The 24,046-nt window shown below is 48.0% G+C and overlaps 1 protein-coding gene across 1 annotated transcript; it reads left to right on the plus strand.

The window, feature by feature from the left end:
* Window positions 1–7,258: 7,258 nt before the first annotated feature.
* LOC136794939 (death-inducer obliterator 1-like) lies at window positions 7,259–23,450 on the plus strand. The gene is given in 6 exon segments (XM_067043194.1): window positions 7,259–7,726; window positions 16,172–16,235; window positions 16,238–16,380; window positions 17,168–17,529; window positions 19,921–19,985; window positions 23,020–23,450. Coding segments are annotated over 6 exon segments (1,533 nt in total).
* Window positions 23,451–24,046: the final 596 nt, after the last annotated feature.

Genomic DNA, 24,046 nt, shown 5'->3' on the forward strand with positions numbered 1-24,046 from the left:
CTAAATGTGTGACTCTGTTCCTGTTTTGTAATTGAGTTCATGTGTAGTCATTTTTACATACCACCTATAAGTGATACCTTATGATAAGTCTCTAGAATGTCTGACTTATGTCACTTAGAATGATCGTACCTCAGTCTCCACAAGTTGCTGCAACTGACCTTATTTCACTGATTTAATTGCTCAGGAATATTCCAGTGTGCATAAGTACCACATCTTCTTTATCCATTTCTTCCTTCCAAGGACATGTATGTTGTACCCAAGTCGAGGCATTTCTAAGCAGAGCAGCACTAAACGTAGGGGTGCCGGTGTCCTGTAGATTTTTGGTTTTACCAATATATACGCACAAGATTGGAAGTGCCGTATGGTCTGTAGCTCTATTTTTTAGAACTTTTAGGAAACACCACACACTTCTCCAGAGTGGCCGTTGGCTATTTACATCCCCCCCATCAGGGTAACAAGGCTTTCTTTTCTCCATGGCCTGAGCTGCATTTCTGGTTTTACACTTTTCCAAGATGGCCCTTTTGACGAATGCAAAGTCAGAATTCTTTGTAGCACTGATTTGCATTTTGCGGTTGTTTGGTTCGCCAAAGGGCGTATGTGTTTTTCCTAAATATATTTATTTTTATAATGGGGTTTAGCTGATTTTAACTGTTGTGGTTATGTCTCTTTACACTAACGTGATTCACTTACACAGGGATATCAATAAATACTTTTTACTATTCATACTACTCAGATATATTCTTCTGCAGTGAATAGGGTGGGTTGAGTCCAGATCATTGACCAATGAGTAGGTCTTGACGATTCCATATTTGGTTTATGGAACGGCATCTGTGCTAATTTCAAACTCTTGTTTTATGCATCATCCCACCTCACCTTTCCCCTTAAGCAAGCATCAGTGTGTTTTCTAAATGTGTGACTCTCTTCTGTTTTGTAATTCAGTTGATCTGTAGCGATTTTTACAGCGATGTTTCCTGCAATTGTGCCTTGCTTTCAAATCCTCTTCGTTGCCTAACATCAATATATTTTTGGATGATAGTTATCATTTAGAACGCTGCAGGTATGTGAAGTGCAGGCTCTGACGCTGCCCCTACCTGAAGCCCTGACACAGGTCCTAAATTAGGCCCTGATTCTCGAAGTAACTAAGGTTTTGACACTAATCCTAGGTCATTACTTGACACTAGACCTTAACCTAAGGTTTCGTGGTATTCTTAGGTCTGTTTAGGAAATGGAGCCGTTTTCAGCTGAGAGGGCATTTGCACTTAGAAATGTAAAGATATAAAACTATCTCTTGGGCAGCTCTGCGCCCATCTCTGGAGCTCCTTTAAGCAGTGCACTTAATCCTCTCTTCTGGCGCACCCCAAAGCAATGGTCTCTTGCCTCTTCCACAGCTGCAGACTTCTCCCAGACTCCCTCCCAGCTAGCCGTGGTGCACTCACCCCTTCAGGCTGTGTTCACTCTGCCAACCCCAGTCCTCTCCCTGGGATCCCATTGAAGCCCTAGGCTCAGCTACCAGCCCCCGCCCGCCCCGGCGGGTGAGCAGATGAGCCTCTGGGGCTGGTGAGCTCAGGTCAGCACAGAGATCCTCTGTGCAGCAGTCTCTCCACTTTGCCCGCCGCACCCTGTTGCTGCGCTCTCCCCCAGGGCTCCGAAGCTTCCCTCCTCCGCCACCGGCAGTTTCCACCCGCGAAGGGGATCCTAGTGGGTGGAAACCTTTGCTCCTTCACAGCTCCCTCCCACTGGTGCAGGTCCCGTCCCTATTCTTTTGTCTCTGTTTATTCTTTTTTCTTTTGCCCTACCCAGGTACGTGGGGTGTTTCTTGCCTTTTGGGAGGTCTGAGGTCTTCTGCCAGCGTTCAGTGGGTGTTCTATAGGAGCAGTTCCACGTGTAGATGTATTTCTGATGTATCTGTGGGGAGGAAGGTGATCTCCGCATCTTATTCTTCCGCCGTCTTCCTAACTGAGTCGAGACCCACATTTAATCGGGTGTCCTAGGTGTCGTTTCACAACCTTGCCCGCAGAGCCTAGGCATGGGCGCCCTCTCAGCAGAGGCAGCAGTGGAATCCTCTCTCTCCTGGAGGCTCAGTTCCATTTTAAGGTTTTCAGTTGATGACGTTGGACCCTTTGGACTAAATCAGAATCCTCTCACTTGGGATGTTAATTTCGTTGGTAAAGTCCCTGCCCATTTGCCCCATAAGGGGACCTGCTTGTGGTGTGAAATCCCATTGTGTTCAGAAGTGTGCAGCGTGCGTCCCGGGGTCCCCTTAGAGTTCTGCCTATCATGCGTGGCATGAAGGGCAGTTAAGAACTTGAGTGCCTTACTCAGGGGAGGTAGATTTGTGTGTTTTGGATAAAGAAAGGTACATTTTTATTCATAATTTTTCATACATGATTAAAAGCAGTAATCTCGGAACTCTAAATAGTTAGGTTACAAAGTGCCATACCCACCAAAGTGGGTGAGTACACTGAAGCCGTGTGTGATCCTGCAGGTCGTAGAGGCACTGGTGCCGCCAGATGCATCGACCCCGGGCGCTCGAGCGTGGCGCAGCCCGCCTCTGTCTACTGCCGCAGCGACCGTATCCTGAAACACGCTGCAGCCACCAAGCGCTTCCAGAGCGCAGGGAAAGGGCAGAAAGCAAAACCTAAAGAGAAACCCAAGACAAAGCCGGAAAAAATCATTCTTCAGAAATGTAGCGTTCAGGTAAGTTGACTGAGACCAACCATTTGTGTAGTTGAAACCAAAAGCATCTGGAGGTTACAGCCTCGGTGGGTTGATGTGGAGTGTAGGGCACACAGGCCCAGACGGGATGCAGGCACCTTCACACTGCCCTCCACCTTGCCCACCAGTGTTCTCGTCAGAATTACAAGCAGGCGCGTGTTCTCATGGTTTCCTTCTCCACCTCTAGCCGAGGGATTAATTGATAGAAACATGGGAACCGGCTCCTGCATGGAATATCTCTCCACCCACACACCAGCCCCGCTGGAAGGAGAGCGGTCCCCATTGGAGTCAGTGTGGGGAGTTGACGCACAGGCAGCGGGTGGCTAGTGGTGGGTTCTAGGGGTGCCGCACTGTTGACTTGGTGGGGTTCAGGGATGTCATTTGTATGCCTGTCCTTTCTCCATGCGCTGCTGTGCCTGCAGTTCCTGCCTGTCAGTGTTGCTTGGGCGTGTTCTCACACGGGGCCCCAGCGCACCGTGCTCTCCACCTTGCTTCACTGCCTCACTCCATGGCCCCTCAGTTATTCTGGAGGCCTAGCACCTCATCAGGATGCTAGGATGACGGGTGATTCTGTCAGGGACCTTCTCATCGCTCGGATGTTGATGCGTGCCTGCTGGATGTGGGGGAGTAGCCCAGGCCTCTGCCGAGCAGATGCAGTGTATTGGGCTTAGGATGGGCCAGGAGCTGATTGAGTCGTGACCCTCACTGCAGAGTGAAATGAACAAATTAATTTTGGAAATACATATCCCACATGAGCAAGTGCTCTTTGGGGTCCTCAATTTTTAAGGGTATAAAGGGACCTCGACCGCAAAAAGTGGGAGAGCTGCCTGGGAGGTGGTGGGCTGCTTCCTGTCCTTGGGTGGCCTGGGGGAACCTAAGGTTTCGAGGTATTCGGAGGTCTGCTTAGGAAATTGAGCCATTTTCAGCTGAGACGGCATTTGCACTTAGAAATGTAAAGATATAAAACTGTCAGTGCATCATGTTCTCTTCCAGGTTTTCTTTTCCCCAGTTTCACGGTTGCCCACCCACCGTTCTTTTCCACTGGGGAAAAGTTGTTACCAGTATGGTGTGACCACCGTTTGGTGACCTGCTGTTGTGTGTGCACCCACATTTTAAGTTGTGTTAGGAACATAACACAGTTTTTCTTTTTTAACTTTTACCTTGATCATAGGGGTTTGTTTTTGTTTCATGACCTGAAATTTTACATTAGAATTTCTGGGAAGAAATTATGAAAGCGATTTTGGAAATGTAAAATCAAAAAAAGAACCAAAATGAACCAGATTATCTAAAATGATATGATCTATTCTGAATAAAGTACATTCCACTTAACATAAATAACGGGATTTTCCCTTTCTGATTATTCAGAACTCATATCCAGAGGCATGGGGTTTTGCAGGGGGTGGGGTTCAGATTAACATAAAATTTAAAAACTTTTTAATTCCTGAGAACATCGTAATTTCTTTGCTTTTATGAATGTTCACTGGGTGGCGCAGTGGTTGATGGTCCACCTGCCATTGTAGGGGACGCGGGTTCCTGCCCAGGTCTGGGAGGATCCCACATGCCCTGGAGCGGCTGTGCCCCTGAGCCATGGCCACTGCGCCTGCGTGTCCGGAGCCTGAGCTCCGCAAAGGGAGAGGCCACAGCGGTGAGAGGCCCGCGTATCGCAAAAAAAAAAAAAAAAAAAAAAAAAAAAAATGTTCACTGTTGTGAACAGGTTCTCCTGAGACGTTTCTCGTTTTGAGATGGGTTGACCACATGTGAGAGAGGTGGTGGCCATGGGGGGGCGGGGGTGACCAGAGTGAGATGGTCGCTGTCTCTTTAAAAGGAGGTGGGACAGAATGTTTGCTCTGAGGTCACCAAGGAGACCACAATTACAGGCAGTGGCAGTTGGTGTGAGGTGAGGAAGAGGTGAGGGGCGGGCAGAGAGTCTTGGGTCTAGAGTGCGAAATGTGTTAAACTGTTAACACTGAGGACTTACCCCGAAATGGACACACGTTTGTGGAACAAAGTAGGTATGGCGATTGAATGAGGGCACAGGAGGAAAAAAGTTGTTTAAATGTGTAAATACATACAGATGAGCTGTACCACGGTTATGGTCAATAGTCATAACGTTAGTCCTCTGAAATATTTCCTAGCTTTTTAACTAAAGGGATGACATAGGTATAGTGTTCTAGGGCTTCCCTGGTGGCACAGAGGTTAACAATCCACCTGCCAAGGCAGGGGACACGGGTTCGATCCCTGGTCAGGGAACGTAAGATCCCACATGCAGCGGAGCAACTAAACCCATGTGCAATAACTACTGAGCCTGCGCTCTAGAGCCCGTGAGCCACAGCTACTGAGCCCGCATGCCACAACTACTGAAGCCATGCACCTAGAGCCCGTGCTCCACAACAGGAGAAGCCACCACAATGGGAAGCCCCCCGCTCGCTGCAACTAGAGAAAACCCATGCACAGCAACGAAGACCAACGCCGCCAAAAATTAAATAGATTAAAAAAAAGAATTTCTAAATAATGACTTTCATGTGTAATTTTTTTGTTCATCTTTTCATGTTTTGTTCCTTTCTCTCTGTCTCTGGTGTTTTATTGACCTGGGTCCATCTCAAAAGTAGGATTGTAATTGGAAAGCAGCTGGTACCAGTGATCAGTTTTGAAACCCTGCTTCCCACTGAGGCCTCTGCCCGCCGCCCACCAGCTTCCTCCCAACCAGTGCGCCAGCCGTAGCCTGTGCAGCCCCCTGCTTTCAGAGTGTAGTGGAAGTATCTTCCCTTCTTTCAAAGTCCTTAAGGAAGCGGGGGACTTTGTTTTGTGGATTTTGTTTGTCGACTCGCCGAATGTCTTTGTAGGTCACGTAATGTACATTCAAATAAGAGGTTGTTTGGAAAGCTTCATGCCTTTTTTTTCTTAAACATGATTTTAGTTATAGTTGCTTTAAATCTTTAAACTGTTTTGTTGTTTTCTTTTAGGAGCTTACTCCGTGGTGACAGTCTCGAGATAATCTGCATTGTCATCTGTGAATAGTGACCAGCAGCAGCAGAGTGGTTCGGGGCTTGGCGCTTCCCTTGGACCCGCAGTTGCATCGGCCAGGTTTTGGTTGTTTTTAGGAAGTCGGAAGAAGCACCCAAGATTCCGTGTGGGGCAGATAACATGGCAATAGTGTTAAAGACCAGCAACACAATTTTAAGTTTTGATGTCATGTTTTCTATTTCAAAAGCGACATTGTATGTAAAGAAACTGATGTAATGTTAGTATTTGTTTGAAATGGTTTAAGCTTTAGCCCAGGATTTCTTGAAGAGTGTGTAATTGTGTGTTAAGAATCTGATTCAGAACACTCCTTTATTTTTACGGGGGTGGTTTTTTTAGTGCATTTACGACGCTGTTGTATATTCTCTCTGGTGAGAACTGTATTTTGTAGAGGAGAGTCCTTCCTGCAGAAAGCCTTGGGTGACCAGCACAGTGGCGTGGTCCTTTGTGGCACAGGTGCTGATGTCACAGCTACTCCTGCAAGCTTCCAAGTGGCCTGGGAGAGTGTGGGCCTAGGCCCAGGGTCGGGGAGTTGCAGAGCTGGACATGGAAATGGGAGGTGGGAACGAAACTTAGTGGGAACCAAAAAGAGAATTCAGTTGTGTGTGATTTTGAATTTTGTGTATTTTCTGTTTGAAGGTTCTCATTCTGTACTAGTCCTTCGCCTGGGATGGAACATGGCATAAAACCTGAGTCATCGTTAGCATTTAAATGTAATTGAAGCCTGCACAGCTTGGAAACAAATTCTCAAGGTATATACTATCTTTTTCAGGCTTTTTCATTTTAAACAAGAGTGAAGTTTTCACAAACACAACGCTTTAAACAGTCTGTTAGAAAGAGGAGAGAAGAAATATACACCAAAGGTGCGGTGTGGTCAGTATTTTCTCCGAGTCCCAATCGTGTGCTGCTGCAGACCCTGCGTGCAGAGCTGGATGGGCCCATCTTGTGTCAACACAGTCGTGGCTCGGGAATCTGGGCAGGGTTCAGCGGGGGCTGGGTGTGGGTGTTCAGGGTCCGAGCCCCCCATCTCCACGTGATGCCTGCAGGAGCGTGGTCAGACGTCTCACACGCAGCTCGGGGCTTCCAAGCGCTAGGCCCAGAGCCAGCACGGCGCTCTGTCCACCAAGCTCTGCGGGGAGAGCCCAAGGCACCCACCACCCTGTCCTGTCCTGTCCGCACTGCTGCTCACTTCCTCTTTCCGTGCTGCCTCTTGTACACATCCTGTCATCAGCAGTTGACAAATGCACAGATTTGGTTTGCTAGCTGTGTTTTTCTACTGAACGTTAGATACATAACGGTTACAGTTTTCTTCAAGAATCCCTTTGAATCCTCTCAGCGCACTTTAGGAAACGCCTTCAGTTTTTGTAGGTGGAGAATTGTTGCGATTCACCGTGTCTGGGTTTCCTCCGTGCAGGTGGTGCCCCTTCTTGTGCGCTCTTGTGGCTGGTGGGTGCTGGTCCCGGGCCTGGACCGCGGCCCTGGTTGATGCCTGGCGTGATTTGGTTGCATTTCCCTGTTAGGTATGGACGAGGAGGGTGACCCGAGTGGTGAGGACGTACCCAAGTCCATCAAGCCCACCAGCAAAGAGTTCATGAAGATGCGGGGGTTGCGGAGGACCACCACTGCCGAGCACGAGGGCGCCGGGGATGTGGAGGTGGATGCCCTGGAGGCGCTGGCCCAGCAGCAGCAGAGCCTGTCGCCGCGTCGCAGCAGAAGGCCGCCGAAGCGGACCGAGCGGGTGGAGGAGTCCCTGACCACGGTATGGCGCCGGGGCCGGAGGGGCACCCCCGTGTCCCTAGAGGACTGGGTGGAGCCGGCATCCTGTCCGGTGACAGATGAGGGGAGCGTGGAAAGCACCTCGGACGAGAAGAGCGGTCCCGGGTCTGGCTCCACGGGTGCTAAGGAACGAACGGCCTCCTGGGCAAAGGCCAGAGGGCATGGTGACGAGGATGACACCTCCGATAGTGACAGTGACGGGTCAGTGGTAGAGGTGAGTGTGGAGCCGTCATCGGCCGTTGGCAGAAATCTCAAGACAGAGTGTTTGTCTTCTGAGATAAGTGAGCTTTTCCCAGGAGTGGCATTGTGCACGTGGCTGGGCTCTGCCAGCTCCCAGGTCCATGCACCTGCTCGAGGCTGGCAGGCCTATCTATTCTTCCTCAGTGTTTGTTAATCATACCTATCTCTTATGCTGTTATTATTGACTTAACATTCTCTGTAAGTGGGCTCACTTTTTAAAGTCTTCCCTTAAGTTTTCGCATGAATGGATCCTGAATTGGAAGTACATGTGTGAGCAAACAAAATTATTTTTGAGTAGTGGGGACGTGTGCACCTATATTACCCGTCACTGCCTTGACAGAACCCGTTCATGTATGTTATTAGTCTCGACCATCAAAACATGCTCTAGAGATCATGGACAGCTGTGTTCAGCCCTTGTAGTGAACCAGGTTCTTACTGCAAGGCAGGCAACCACAGACTTGTTTAGCAGCTTAAACAACACACATTTATTAGCTCAGAAATCCAGGCCTGGCTTAGCTGGGCCCTCTCTGCTGTGGGTCTTACAAGACTGCCCTCTAGGTGTCGGTGGGGGCTGAGGTCCCATCAGAGGCTCAGCTGGGGAAAGATCCACTTCCAAAAGCTCTGACTTGATTTAGCATGTAAAATATGTCCCGGGCAATTTTTGTGGCATAGTAATACCAAAAAGTTACCTGTTGTTTCTGAGACCCACGTTTTTGTTTTGTTTTGTTCTTTATTGGAGCATAACTGTTTTACAATGGTGTGTTAGTTTCTGCTTTACAACAAAGTGAATCAGTCATACATACACATATGTTCCCATATCACTTCCCCTTGCAGCACCCTCCCTCCAACCCCTCTAGGTGGTCACAAAGCACAGAGCTGATCCCCCTGTGCTATGCAGCTGCTTCCCACTAGCCATCTGTTTTACATCTGGTAGTGTATATATGTCCATGCCACTCTCTCACTTTGTCACAGCTAGTAGGTCTAGTAGGTCTGTGTTTTATTCCCATCCTACCACTAATCTCTTCATGACATTTTTTTTCTTAGATTCCATATATATGTGTTAGCATATGGTATTTGTTTTTCTCCTTCTGACTTACTTCACTCTGTATGACAGACTCCAGGTCTATCCACCTCATTACAAATAACTCAGTTTCATTTTTTTATGGCTGAGTAATATTCCATTGTATATATATGCCACATCTTCTTTATCCATTCATGTGTTGATGGACAGTTAGGTTGCTTCCATGTCCTGGCTATTGTAAATAGAGCTGCAGTGAACATTTTGGTACATGACTCTGAATTCTGGTTTTCTCAGGGTATATGCCCAGTAGTGGGATTGCTGGGCCGTATGGTAGTTCTATTTGTAGTTTTTTAAGGAAGCTCCATACTGTTCTCCATAGTGGCTCTTTCAATTTACATTCCCACCAGCAGTGCAAGAGTGTTCCCCTTTCTCCACACCCTCTCCAGCATTTATTGTCTCTAGAGTTTTTGATGATGGCCATTCTGACCGGTGTGAGATGATATCTCTTTGTAGTTTTGATTTGCATTTCTCTAATGATTAATGTTGTTGAGCATTCTTTCATGTGTTTGTTGGCAACCTGTATATCTTCTTTGGAGAAATGTCTGTTCAGTTCTTCGGTCCATTTTTGGATTGTGTTGTTTGTTTTTCTGTTATTGAGCTGCATGTGTTGCTTATAAATTTTGGAGATTAATCCTTTGTCAGTTGCTTCATTTGCAAATATTTTCTCCCATTCTGAGGGTTGTCTTTTGGTCTTGTTTATGGTATCATTTGCTGTGCAAAAGCTTTTAAGTTTCATTAGGTCCCATTTGTTTATTTTTATTTCCATTTCTCTAGGAGGTGGGTCAAAAAGGATCTTACTGTGATTTATGTCATAGAGTGTTCTGCCTATGTTTTCCTCTAAGAGTTTGATAGTGTCTGGCCTTACATTTAGGTCTTTAACCCATTTTGAGTTTATTTTTGTGTATGGTGTTAGGGAGTGTTCTAATTTCATATTTTTACATATAGTTGTCCAGTTTTTCCAGCACCACTTATTGAAGAGGCTGTCTTTTCTCCACTGTATATCCTTGCCTCCTTTATCAAACATAAGGTGACCATATGTGTGTGGGTTTATCTCTGGGCTTTCTATCCTGTTCCATGGATCTACAGTTCTGTTTTTGTGCCAATACCATACTGTCTTGATTACTGTAGGCTTGTAGTAGAGTCTGAAGTCAGGGAGCCTGATTCCTCCAGCTCCATTTTTCGTTCTCAAGATTGCTTTGGCTATTCGGGATCTTTTGTGTTTCCATACAAATTGTGAAATTTTTTGTTCTATCTCTGTAAAACATGCCAGTGGTAGTTTGATAGGATTGCATTGAATCTGTAGATTGCTTTGGGTAGTAATTTTCACAATGTTGATTCTTCCAATCCAAGAATATGGTATATTTCTCCACCTAATTGTATCATCTTTAATTTCTTTCATCAGTGTCTTATAGTTTTCTGCATACAGATATTTTGTCTCCGTAGGTAGGTTTATTCCTAGATATTTAATTCTTTTTGTTGCAATGGTAAATGGGAGTGTTTTCTTAATTTCACTCTCAGATTTTTCATCATTAGTGTATAAGAATGCTAGAGATTTCTGTGCATTAATTTTGTATCCTGCTACTTTACCAAATTCATTGATTAGCTCTAGTAGTTTTCTGGTAGCATCCTTAGGATTCTCTGTGTATAGTATCATGTCATCTGCAAACAGTGACAGCTTTACTTCTTCCTTTTCGATTTGGATTCCTTTTATTTCTTTTTCTTCTCTGATTGCTGTGGCTAGAACTTCCAAAAATATGTTGAATAAGAGTGGAGAGAGTGGGCAACCTTGTCTTGTTCCTGATCTTAGTGGAAATGGTTTCAGTTTTTCACCATTGAGAACAATGCTGGCTGTGGGTTTGTCATATATTGCCTTTATTATATTGAGGAAAGTTCCCTCTATGCCTACTTTCTGCAGGGTTTTTATCATAAATGGGTGTTGAATTTTTTCAAAAGCTTTCTCTACATCTATTGAGATGATCGTATGGTTTTTCTTCTTCAGTTTGTTGATATGGTGTATCACATTGATTGATTGGCGTATATTGAAGAATCCTTGCATTCCTGGAATAACCCCACTTGATCATGGTGTGTGATCCTTTTAATGTGCTGTTGGATTATGTTTGCTAGTATTTTGTTGAGGATTTTTGCATCTATGTTCATCTGTGATATTGGCCTGTAGTTTACTTTCTTTGTGACATCTTTGTCTGGTTTTGGTATCAGGGTGATGGTGGCCTCATAGAATGAGTTTGGGAGTGTTCCTCCCTCTGCTATCTTTTGGAAGAGTTTGAGAAGGATAGGTGTTAGCTCTTCTCTAAATGTTTGATAGAATTCACCTGTGAAGCCATCTTGTCCTTGGCTTTTGTTTGTTGGAAGATTTTGAATCACAGTTTCAATTTCAGTGCTTGTGATTGGTCTGTTCATATTTTCTATTTCTCCCTGGTTCAGTCTCGGCACGTTGTGCATTTCTAAGAATTTGTCCATTTCTTCCAGGTTGTCCCTTTTATTGGCATGCAGTTGCTTGTAGTAATCTCTAATAATCTTTTGTATTTCTGCAGTGTCAGTTGTTACATCTCCTGCATTTCTAATTCTATTGATTTGAGTCTTCTCCCTTTTTTTCTTGATGAGTCTGGTTAATGGTTTAACAATTTTATTTATCTTCTCAAAGAACCAGTTTTTACTTTTATTGATCTTTGCTATTGTTTCCTTCATTTCTTTTTCATTTATTTCTGATCTGATATTTATGATTTCTTTCCTTCTGCTAAATTTGGGGTTTTTTTGTTCTTCTGTCTCTAACTGCTTTAGGTGCAAAGTTACGTTGTTTATTCGAGAGGTTTCCTGTTTCTTAAAGTAGGATAGTATTGCTATAAACTTCCCTCTTAGAACTGCTTTTGCTGCATCCCATAGGTTTTGGGTTGTTGTGTCTCCATTGTCATTTGTTTCTAAGTATTTTTTAATTTCCTCTTTGATTTCTTCAGTGATCACTTCGTTATTAAGTATAGTGTATTGTTTAGCCTCCATGTGTCTGTATTTTTACAGATCTTTTCCTGTAATTGATGTCTAGTCTCATAGCATTGTGGTCGGAAGAGATACTTGATACGATTTCAATTTTCTTAAATTTACCAAGGCTAGATTTGTGACCCAATATATGATATATCCTGGAGAACGTTCCATGAGCACTTGAGAAAAATGTGTATTCTGTTGTTTTTGGATGGAATGTCCTATAAATATCAATTAAGTCCATCTTGTGTAATGTATCATTTAAAGCTTGTGTTTCCTTATTTATTTTCATTTTGGATGATCTGTCCATTGGTGAAAGTGGGTTGTTAAAGTCCCCTACATGATTGTGTTACTGTCGATTTCCCCTTTTATGGCTGTTAGTATTTGCCTTATGTATTGAGGTGCTCCTATGTTGGGTGCATATTTACAATTGTTACATCTTCTTCATGGATCGATCCCTCGATCATTATGTAGTGTCCTTCTTTGTCTCTTGTAATAGTTTTTATGTTAAAGTCTTATTTTGTCTGATATGAGAATTGCTACTCCAGCTTTCTTCTGATTTCCATTTGCATGGAATATCTTTTTCCATCCCCTCACTTTCAGTCTGTATGTGTCCCTAGGTCTGAAGTGGGTCTCTTGTAGACAGCATATATATGGGTCTTGTTTTTGTATCCATTCAGCCGGTCTATGTCTTTTGGTGGGAGCATCTGATCCATTTACATTTAAGGTAATTATCGATATGTATGTTCCTATTGCCATTTACTTAATTGTTTCGGGTTTCTTCTTGTAGGTCTTTTCCTTCTCTTGTGTTTCTTGCCTAATGAAGTTCCTTTAGCATTTGTTGTAAAGCTGGGTTGGTGGTGCTGAACTCTCTCAGCTTTTGCTTGTCAGTAAAGGTTTTAATTTCTCCATCAAATCCAAATGAGATCCTTGCTGGGTAGAGTAATCTTGGTTGTAGGTTTTTTTCCTTTATCACTTTAAATATATCCTGCCACTCCCTTCTGGCTTGTAGAGTTTCTGCTGAAAGATCAGATGTTAACCTTATGGGGATTCCCTTGTGTGTTATTTTTCCCTTGCTGCTTTTAATGTTTTCTTTGTACATAATTTTTGACAGTTTGATTATTATGTGTCTTGGCGTTTTCATCCTTGGATTTATCTTGTATGGGACTCTCTGTGCTTCCTGGACTTGAGTATTTCATTTCCTATATTAGGGAAGTTTTCAACTATAATCTCTTCAAATATTTTCTCAGTCTCTTTCTTTTTCTCTTCTTCTCCTGGGACCCCTATAATTTGAATGTTGGTGCGTTTAATGTTGTCCCAGAGGTCTCTGAGACTGTCCTCAGTTCTTTTCATTTTTTTTTCTTTCTTCTGCTCTGCAGTAGTTATTGCCATTCTTTTATCTTCCAGGTCACTTATCCGTTTTTCTGCCTCAGTTATTCAGTTATCGATCCCATCTAGAGTATTTTTAATTGCATTTATTGTGTTGGTCATTGTTGCTTGCTTCCTCTTTATTTCTTCTACGTCCTTGTTAAATGTTTCTTGCAATTTGTCTATTCTATTTCCAAGATTTTGGATCATCTTTACTATGATTACTCTGAATTCATTTTCAGGTAGCCTATTTTCCTCTTCATTTGTTAGGTCTGGTGGGTTTTTATCTTGCTCCTTCATCTGCTGTGTGCTTTTCTGTCTTCTCATTTTGCTTATCTTACTGTGCTTGGGGTCTCCTTTTTTCAGGTTGCAGGTTCATAGTTGCCGTTGTTTCTGGCGGCTGTCCCCAGTGGCTAAGGTTGGTTCAGTGGGTTGAGTAGGTTTTCTGGTTGTGGGGACTAGTGCCTATGTTCTGGTGGATGAGGCTGGATCTTGTCTTTCTGGTGGGCAGGTCCACCTCTGGTGGTGTGTTTGGGGATGTTAGTAGCCTTATTATGCTTTTAGGCAGGCTCTCTACTAATGGATGGCGCTGTAGTCCTGTCTTGCTAGTTGTTGGGCATACGGTGTCCAGCACTGTAGCTTGCTGGTCGTTGAGTGAAGCTGGGTCTTGGTGTTGAGATGGAGATCTCTGGGAGATTTTCGCCATTTGATATTGCGTGGAGCTGGGAGGTCTCTTGTGGACCAGTGTCCTGAGGTTGGTTCTCCCACCTCAAAGACTCAGCCCTGACGCCTGGCTGGAGCGCCAAGAGCCTTTAATCCACACGGCACGGAATAAAAGGGAGAAAAAATAGAAAGTAAAGAAGGGAAGGAAGAAAGGAAGGAAGGAAGAAGGCAAGAAAGGAAGAGAGGAAGAAAGGGAGAAAGGAAGAGAGGAAGGAAGGGAGGAAGGAAGGGAGGAAAGAAGGGAGGGAGGAAGGAAGGAAGGGAGGGAGGAACGAAGGGAGGAAGAAAGGAAGCAAAGGAAGGAAGGAATAAAGGAAGAAGGAGGGAAGGAAGGAAGAAAGGAAGAAGACAATAAAGTAGGATAAAATATAGTTATTAAAATGAAAAATACTAAGAAGAAAAATTTTATTTAAAAAAAACAAAAAAGGGGGTCGATCTAACCCTAAGACAAATGGTGAAAGCAAAGCTATACAGACAAAATCTCACACAGCAGTACACACATACACACTCACACAAAGAAAAAAAGGGGAAAATAATAGTATATCTTGCTCCCAAAGTCCACCTCCTCAACTTGGGATATTTTGCTGTCTATTCAGGTATTCCACCGATGCAGGGCACATCAGGTTGATTGTGGAGCTTTAATCCGCCGCTTCTGAGGCTGCTGGGAGAGACCTCACCCTCTCCTCTTTGTTCGCACAGCTCCTGGGGTTCAGCTTTGGACTTGGCCCCGCCTCTGGGCGTAGGTGGTCCGAGGGCGTCTGCTCTTCGCTCAGACAGGACGAGGTTAAAGGAGCAGCTCATTCGAGGGCTCTGGCACAGGCTGGGGGGAGGGAGGGGCACGGATGTGGGGCGAGGCCTCTGCCGCCGCGACGCTGCACCGGCCCGAGGCATGCCGCGCGTTCTTCCAGGGAAGCTGTCCCTGGATCCCGTGACCCCGGGAGTGGTGGGCTGCACAGGCTCCCGGGAGGGGCGCTGTGGAGAGTGACCTGTGCTCGCACACAGGCCTCTTGGTGGCGGCGGCAGCAACCCTAGCTTCCCACGCCCGTCTCTGCTGTCCATGCTGACAGTCGCAGCTCGCGCCCGTCTCTGGAGCTCCTTTGAGTGGCGCACTTAATCCCCTCTCCTCGCGCACCCCAAAGCAATGGTCTCTTGCCTCTTGGGCAGCTGCAGTATTCTCCTGGACTCCTTCCTGGCCAGCCGTGGTGCACTGACCCCTTCAGGCTGTGTTCATGCCACCAACCCCAGTCTTCTCCCTGGCATCCCACTGAAGCCCGAGGCTCAGCTCCCAGCCCCCACCCGCCCCGGCAGGTGAGCAGACGAGCCTCTCGGGCTGGGGGGTGCAGGTCGGCACCGATCCTCTGCGGGAATGTCTTGGCTTTGCCCTCCTCCGCCCCCCGTGGCTGTGCTCTCCTCCGTGGCTCCGAAGCTTCCCCCCTCCACCGCCCACAGTCTCCGCCTGAGAAGGGGCTTCTAGTGTGTGGGAACCTTTCTTCCTTAACCGCTCCCTCCCACTGGTGCAGGTCCCATCCCCTTTCTTTTGCTTCTATTTTTTCTTTTGCCCTACCCAGGTATGTGGGGAGTTTCTTGCCTTTTGGGAGGTCTGAGGTCTTCTGCCAGCATTCAGTGGGTGTTCTGTAGGAGCAGTTCCACGTGTAGATGTGTTTCTGATGTATCTGTGGGCACAAAGGTGATCTCCAAGTCATACTCTTCTGCCATCTTCCTGAGTCGAGACCCACATTTAATTGAGTGTCCTAGGTGTCATTTCACAACCTTGCCCACCGAGCCTAGGCATGGGCACCCGCTCAGCACAGGCAGCATGGAATCCTTTCTCTCCTGGAGGCTCAGTTCCATTTTAAGGGTTTTCAGTTGATGAAGTTGGACCCTTTGGACTAAATTAGAATCCTCTCACTTGGGATCTTAATTTCGTTGGTAAAGTCCCTGCCCATTTGCCTGATAATGGAACCCGCCCACTTGTGGTGTGAAATCTCATTGTGTTCAGGAGTGGGCAGTGTGTGTCCCAGGGTCCCCTTAGAGTTCTGCCTATCATGTGTGGCATGAAGGGCAGTTAAGAACTCAAGTGCCTTACTCAGGGGAGGTAGATTTGTGTGTTTTGAGTAATCAAAGGTACATTTTTATTCATAATTTTTCATACATGATTAAACGCAGTAATCTCGGTACTCTAAAGAGTGAAGTTACAAAGTGCCATACCCACCAGACTGGGTGAGTACACTGAAGCCCTGTCTGATCCTGCAGGTCGTAGAGGCGCCGGATACCGCCAGATGCATCGGCCCCGGGTGCTCGAGCGTGGTGCAGCCCGACTCTATTGCCCCACCGACCCTATCCTGGAACTCACCGCGGCCATCTATCGCTTCCTGAGCGCACAGAAAGAGGACAATCTAAAACCTAACGAGAAAACCAACACAAATCCTGAAATAATAGTTCTTCAGAAATGTAGCGTTCAGGTAAGTTGACTGAGCCCAACCATTTGTGTAGCTGCAAGCAAAAGCGTCTGGAGGTTACAGCCTTGGTGGGTTGATGTGGAGTGTAGGGCACACAGGCCCAGACGGGATTCACGCACCTTCACGCTGCCCTCCACCTTACCCACCACTGTTCTCGTCAGAATTTCAAGTAGGCGCATGTCCTCATGTGTTCCTTCTCCGCCTCTAGCCCAGGGATTCACTGATAGAAACATGGGAACCGGCTGCTGCATGGAGTAGCTCTCCAGCCACACACCAGCACCGCTGGGAGGAGAGCAGTCCCTGTTGGAGTCTGTGTGGGGAGTTGGCGCACAGGCAGCAGGGTGGCAAGTGGGTTCTGGGGGTGCCACACTGAGTGCCTGGTGGGGTACAGGGATGTCGTTTGTACGCCTGTCCTTTCTCCATGCGCTGCTGTCTGCAGTTCCTGCCTGTCGGTGTTGTTTGGGCGTGTTCTCACACAGGGCCCCAGCCCCCGTGCTCTGCTTCTTGCTTCACTGCCTCACTCCATGGCCCCTCGCTTATGCTGGCAGCCTAGCACCTCATCAGGATGCTAGGATGACGGGTTATTCTGTCAGGGACCTTCTCATCGCTCGGATGTTGATGCGTGTGTGCTGGATGTGGGGGAGTAGCCAAGCCCTCTGCCGAGCAGATGCAGTGTAGTGGGCTTAGGATGGGCCAGGAGCTGATTGAGCCGTGACCCTCACTGCAGAGTGAAATGAGCAAAGGTTAATTTCTGACCTTGTTAATGATTGGGGCTTTACTGATTATCCAGGCAGGCATTCAAATCTCTTCTGTGCACAAGAGCCTGGCTCCAGACAAGGAGGAGAACACAGTGGAGAAGGTGGAGGTGGTCCCTCCAGGGAGTGAGGTGCTCGCTAAGGAGCCGACCTGTGAGAGCAGCATACCATCCTATGCTGGCGACCACAATTGCAATGCAGTAAATCCAGAAAAGACTGCTGCCCCCTGGCCGCCGCTGTTGTGTAAATGTATGTATCACCCGCGGGGAGCTCTGGACCCTTCCCGGTCTTTCCGGATGGAAAGAAATGGAAAGAAATGGAGCGGTCAGAGAGGCATCTTTTATCAGCTGCACGAGCTGTTTTTCTGTCTCTTCCAGATCTTTAATGGCAAAACAATGTGGGTGGGGACAAAGCAGCCTTGTACATCTCACCATTCTCTTCCCCCCGTTTGGAGAGAGAACCAAAACTTGTCCTGATAAGGATTTACCTTGACAGCTGTTTTTAAAGTTATCCACATAGCTGGAATTTTCTTGGTCATTTGACATTCTCTCGTATTTTTAAGTGTTTTACTTTTTACAGGTTTTTTAAAAAATAGCCACCGTTCAGAAAATTAGTTCTGGGAAGGTTTCACATATACATGTAATTTTCTGACAGAGACCTTCAGATGTACCCTGGCTGCCCCCCTTAGTTCTTGTGCTTTAGCGGGGGGGTTGTAGAAGTTTCTAGCAGGATTGGTCCTGCTCACCTCACCCGCCCTTTGGCCTTCGTGTGGCCTCTGGGGCTCTGCGTCTCCTATGGCACTGTTCACAGATGGTCCCGTGGCAGAGCCCCTAAGGTGGCATCGAGTCCCAAGGGTTCTTTCTGAAGGTGCAGCTGTGACCGTCCCACATGGTGGAGGAGTCTCAGGTGTATTTGAAGCTGTAAAGTAATGTTTTTGATTTTGTGCGCGTTGCACATGACCGTGCACGTAGTCAGTCTCACCTTCTGAAAGTTAAAGAAGTAAACCTGGAAGATCGGTAAGAAGGGTTTCCACTTTGATTTCTGTCAACGAAGGTCACGGCGTTGCCGTGCACCTGGAGGCGTCCGCAGAGACGAGCACAAAGGTAACGGCCACTTAACCTGCCGGGGTCAGCAGGTGCCGCGGGCTGTGTGCCCCAGAGTCTTAACACACCCCCGGCCCCCTCGCGTTGCTTGAAGTAGCAGATGATGCAGGCACAGACAACTGTTAAAGTTGAACCTTGTCAAAGTGGCAAAAGTGCCTGTTGGCGGGTTTTGGAGGTGAGGGAAAGCAGCAGCTCTACTTCCAGCTGAGTCTCAGGTCTGGTGGCCAGTTCCCGCCAGTCCAGTTGGTGTAGACAGGAGATTGGAACGCCTGCCTCACACAGCCTCGGCCCCGTTTCCTTCTCGTGGTTCATGCTGAGGGATGATATGACCATTTTTTTCATATATTACCAGTCCGACATGAATTGGGTTTTGGTTTTCAAAATCTGAAACTCAAAACAAGGAAGGGTCCATTTGCCTCCGGAGGTGTACTTGGTTTTTTGCAAGCTTGTTATGGCCAGTTCTGTGCACCTCTCAATCTGGACAAGCTTTGTGTAGCCCCAGATCATGGCAGTTTGGCTTTGGACCCACATACAGACCCCTAGCGATGGAGAGCAGCTGGCGCGAGCGCCCCAGAGATGGAGATCAGGCCTCCCAGGTCTTCGGTGGGGATTCTCTCTGTTTCTGTGTAAGCATAACTTTACATCTATAGGAATAATTCAGTGCAGAATATTTAAGCAAAAGCACAAAAGCAAAATGGTTCTCTCTTGCTACTTGAATTTTCAAACTAGGACAAGTCTTGACAGCCAAGAAACAAAGTTGAAATGAGAAACGTCCTCGTACACGTGTCAGGCTGAGCTGAAAATAGAGCTGATGGCACAGTGAGCAGAGCCCACTCCCCCAACCCCTGCTGTTGCTCCACCGTGTCCTGTGAGCCCTGGATGGTCCCCTTAACGTGACCTGGTCCTTGTGGCGATAGCTGCCTCGGCCTCACCCCTGAGCCTGGGTGGATCTGGGGCCCTGTGGGAATAGGGGGGGGACGCTCCGACCTGCACCACGTGGCCTTGCTTGGTGCCTGGTCACATCGGAAGGTATTTGATTCCTTTGGCGTTTACAGCCAATCATTCTGAGTAGTGTCTCCCCCCTACCATGTCAGTGTGACAAAGCCCCATATCTGGGGGCTTTTAGGGTAAATTGGCACCTCTTTGGTGCAGGACAAAAGGTACAAAGCAGTGAGCGTCCCTCAGGGTTTCTCACTGGTCTCTGTGAGGGGCCACCCTGGCAATGACTGTCACTGAGCTGTCACTGGACAGGGGCCACGCAATGCTGTACGACTGGGCTCCTGGCCCGGCGCTGGTTCCTCTTCCAGCTGCACAGCACTGTCTGCTCCGAGTAACCCAGCTTCCACTGCCATTTCCTCCTGTCCCCACCAAGGCCCACCTGTGCCACCCAGTTGCCTGCGATGCCATAGCACCACGGCCCACCTTGCCATGTGACAAGGCCCCCAGTTTCATGCTTACTGCGAAGTTAGCCAATTAGATTGTTGCTGGTCCCTGAGTGCACCGGCCTGCCTGGTTCCTACCGGGCTTCACCACAAACAGCTCGTTTCCAGTATAAACCAATGGGCAGACCCAGCAGAAACGACGTCATCTGGGACGGTGGGCTGGCCACTGGCCAGCCTTTCCTCCTGTATCTGCTCCCCAAGACAGCACCTGGCCTGCAACATGGGCCACTCTTTTCCCCATAGGCAGCCCCCAGGATGGCCCAGACTGGGTGTGCACTCCCACAAGGCCGTCTCTGTCCAGCACATGGGTAGGTGGTCACCCTGCCTCGAGCTGGCAGCACTGGGGGCCTGCCACTGCTGGAGCCACTCTACCATGTGGGTGTGCTGCTTTTCTGTTCTAGAAGTGGTGCTTCGTGGTTGGTTGGTTACGCCTTGCTCTTCTGTGAATGTTTATGCAGAATACAGTTTAAAAGGGAATTTGGATGAAGAATTTGCAAATCTGATTTTAGCTCTGCTCATAAGTAATGTTTCTGTCACTGTCAGACACTTTAGCACTGCACGGTGTCACTGCCATTCCAGCAGCAGCTAACCCACATCCAGCTAATGGTGGGACCAGACGCAACTGTTTTCCGTTTTGAGCATTTTTCCTCAAAGAAGAGGGATAGAGCTGACTTGCTGTTGAGGGCCACCCGTTTCCACACTTTACCAACTTTTTATTTACGTAATTATACTTACATACGCTCTGAGACGCAGGTGAGGGATAATGCGGGTTGACTTTTAAAAGCCAGAAGCAGCTAATTTTATAGAAGAGCACCATAATGGTTAAGGAAAGCCATCCCCTGCTTTTTAAATAGATGACGTTCATTTACCGTTACCACTCTTGGATAGCAGGTCACCTTAATCACGTGTACTGTGAATGTCCTAAAAATAAGCTTCTGGTTTCCCTGAATGGGAGAAAACACCAGTTAGACCTGTAGAAGTGTTGATTTTAGCATTGAATGTTTTTGAAGTCAACAGGAATTGTCACTTGAAACAATGTAAATGTCACATGATAAGATTTGACTGAGGCCCCATCATGGGCGCCGCCTCACTGAGAATTCTGGAAGCACCTTAGGCCAGCTTTTTAGAGTTGCTTAAAAGTGTGCTAAAATAATCTCAGCAAAGTTTGTAAAAAGTCAGTGACTGACCAGGTTTTAGGATTCGATTTTAATCCTGACAGGTTTCTTCCTTCATCCCCTGCTGGCAGTCACAGCTGGCGCCAGGTCCTGTCCCACTCCGCTCTCGTTCCTTCCCCCAAGAAGAGGGGCCTCTGTCCATTTCATTTAACCTAAGCTCTAGCAGCCCCCCCCCCCCACACACACAGATTAGGTGTTGTAGACCCTGTTAGCCAAGGCTGAGCTGGTAAAGATAAGTTTCCATGCACTGAGGTCTGGTTGCACCTTAGGGATATGGATTTGAGCTGATGAAATAACATACGTAGAAGCGTAGTTCTTAGTTTTAGTTCCTATTATGTCCCCGTTCCTACATTGTTAGACAATTAGCCGTGACTTCCTGACAGGACATGGGTGACAGCAGGGTGGATGTAGAGCACAAGCGGGCTGCCCAGCAGGGAGCAGGTGGTCTTGGGAAAGGCTGGACAGCATAGCCCGGGGGTGCCGGCACACGTGGGGCCCGTGATTGGGACATTGTGGACAAGGGGACATGAGGTCGGGGGGGCTCTGTGAGTTGAAAATAGGAGATTTGTAGTCAGGGCTGTTGCTCGATGACACTGAAGTACTTCTGACACGGTTCTGAGTTTTGGATGTGTGTAGCACTGTTGCAAACTTTGTAAAATTAAGTAATTTCACCTGTACTATGAAATGGAAAAATCTTGCGGTCCCTGTCCCTGGGCTTTTAACACCTGTGGCTGAACTGGCCTGACGAGTGCTGAAGGAAGGCAGTCCTGGGAGCAGCGCTCTGACCCTTCGCCAGGATGGTCACGCAGGGTGTAGGCTGTGAATGCCTTGGGGGGCTTCTTGTGGGGTCAGGCCTTATTTGTAGACAGGGTCTCCCCTCTCTCCCAGGACTTCACATTTTCTCCCTGCTTCACTAGGACAGTTGCAAGAAGCACCAGCAGCTGACTGGAATTGGTGGGCCTTCAACCCCTGCATCAAATCGGAAGGCTGCTAGAGCATCTCGAAGTCTCCCGTTTAGAATCTGGGGGCTCACTGCGCTGTGGGTAGTTTGAGAAAGGCCTGTGCCTGGGGAGGTGGCTTCTCCGTCGGTCCTGTGTGACGTGGCCCTAGGTGGTGTCCCTGTGCTCTCCTGGCTTGCTCCCTGGACCTGCCTGACCCCCACCCCCCAACCTGTTCTGCCCTGGGCCCCAGACGTTCTGGGCGGTGGGCCTGAGCAGGGCCATCTGGGAAGACGCCCCTGCTCTCAGTCACGGCTGCCCATGTACCTCTGCTGGGCCGCACGCCCCTAAGACCGAGGGACTGGCCTTAGGATGAACCTGCTTCCTTGCCTCTGACTGTAATTCTGATGGTCTGATACAGGATTAAGTGTCATCAGTCCATGCCCATGTGAAGTACTGGCATAGAGACTCTCATTTTAGCTTTTGGCTGTAATCCTTGTTTGGGTTAAAAGTGCTAACCTACTGTCTTCCCCAATAGCGAGCTGCAGCTAGAAGGGCGCAAATGGGAACGTGAATGACAGCAGGTGGCATTCCTGCCACCCGGCTCCTAGTGTAAAAATAACTGGTCTCCCCCCGTGTTGCAGTTTTCTGCCAACAGTTCTGTCTTTTATTAACATCACCGTGTCCAGTTGACTTTTGTCCAAAAGGACAATGAGCACCTGTGAGCCCCGCCCCAGGGTGGGCTCCTGCTGGCCCTTCAGTGCCCCAAGGGCCTCCGGTGTGGGGCTTGGGTGTGCCTTCAAAGAGAAGTGTCTGATCCACCCTGGAAGGATTTTCTCAGCTCCTGTTGACCAGAAACTGCCCTGGGCCTCTCCACGAGAGTGGTCTTTGAAATCTGTACCTTTCTTGATAACAGCGAAATTTGCCCTTCGAGTTCCAAGCTAAGCTAATGGTTTAAATCAAGCCTTTGATAGCTTACTGGTTTATCGGTCGAAGTAAAAGTTTTAATAATGAAGCATTTCTTTCTGAAACAAAGTATATTCACTATCATAAATGTTGCTGGTAGCCCTTTTGACACTCCTTTTCTGAATTTAACAGTTACTTTAAAAATGCTCTTTAAATCTGTCTCACAGTGATGCCTGGTTATTAGCTTTGCTGGTTTCGGGTGCACATGCTGTGTGGGCTCCCCTGCACCCCTGCCTCACTAAGCGGGCCCCTCTCCTTTGCAGCCGTGAAGGAGGACAGACGTGCAGAGGCCAAGGCGGCGGTGGCGGCGGTGCTGAAGAAGGTGGCTCCTTCAGGCTCCTCTGGGGGCGGCAAGCAGCCCTCACCCAGAAACGTTCCAAAGAAGTCCCCTCCTCTCGCAAACAGGGCAGCAGCCAAACCGGCCATCAAAAAGTCGTCACCAGCTTTGAAGCGCACAATCCGCAAGAGATCGTGGCTCTCGGCCACCCCCTCCCCCTCGGGCAGCGCTCCCCCGGCCAAGCGGGCACGACTGGCACCTGTCTCTGCCACAACTCTCAGATCCAGAGAGATCCCCGGCTCCGCTGCTTCGGTTGGCGCCATCAGGAAGCCCGGGACCACCTCGGTTCCCCTGGCCTCTCCAGCCCCGGGAGCCCCGCCTCATCACAGCCAGATTCTCAAATTCGGGAAAACATAAGACACTCCTTGAAGATCTTGTGGAAAAGGTGGGCTGTTCCACTTTGTGTCTTACCTGTTAAAGTAAAAAGTTTTCCACGTAAAGGGTGGTGGTTTCACAGTGGCCCCGCTGCTTAATAAAAATGTCACATGTGGGACTTCCCTGGCGGCCCAGTGGTTAAGACTCCGCGCTTCCACTGCAGGGGGAACCGGGGTTCCATGCCTGGTTGGGGAGCTGAGATCCCGCATGGCATGTCAGTGCAGCAGTTACCGTGGGTCTTTTTTCATTCCATCTAGAGTCACTGACAGCGATGACTTAATCATGACAGAAAATGAAGTAGGAACAATTGCACTGCACATCGAGGAGAAGATGTTTAACTTGTTCCGAGCCACAGACAGTCGGTACAGGAGCAAGTTCCGCAGCCTCGTGTTCAACCTCAGGGACTGCAGGAAGCAGGTGCATGTCCCACCGTCAGGAGTGGGGGCCGCCCAGGCCTGGGTTAGGGCACCAGGTCCCCCTGCGGCCGTGGGGGAGTAGCATGCTGTTCCCGTGGGGCCAGGTGCTTGCCTGCTGAGGCTCTTGCCGCCTGTGCGCCTGTGTGCCTATTGGGGCCCACG

The sequence above is a fragment of the Kogia breviceps genome, chromosome 10 (genome assembly GCF_026419965.1).
Source record: "Kogia breviceps isolate mKogBre1 chromosome 10, mKogBre1 haplotype 1, whole genome shotgun sequence".
NCBI classification, from domain to species: domain Eukaryota; kingdom Metazoa; phylum Chordata; class Mammalia; order Artiodactyla; family Physeteridae; genus Kogia; species Kogia breviceps.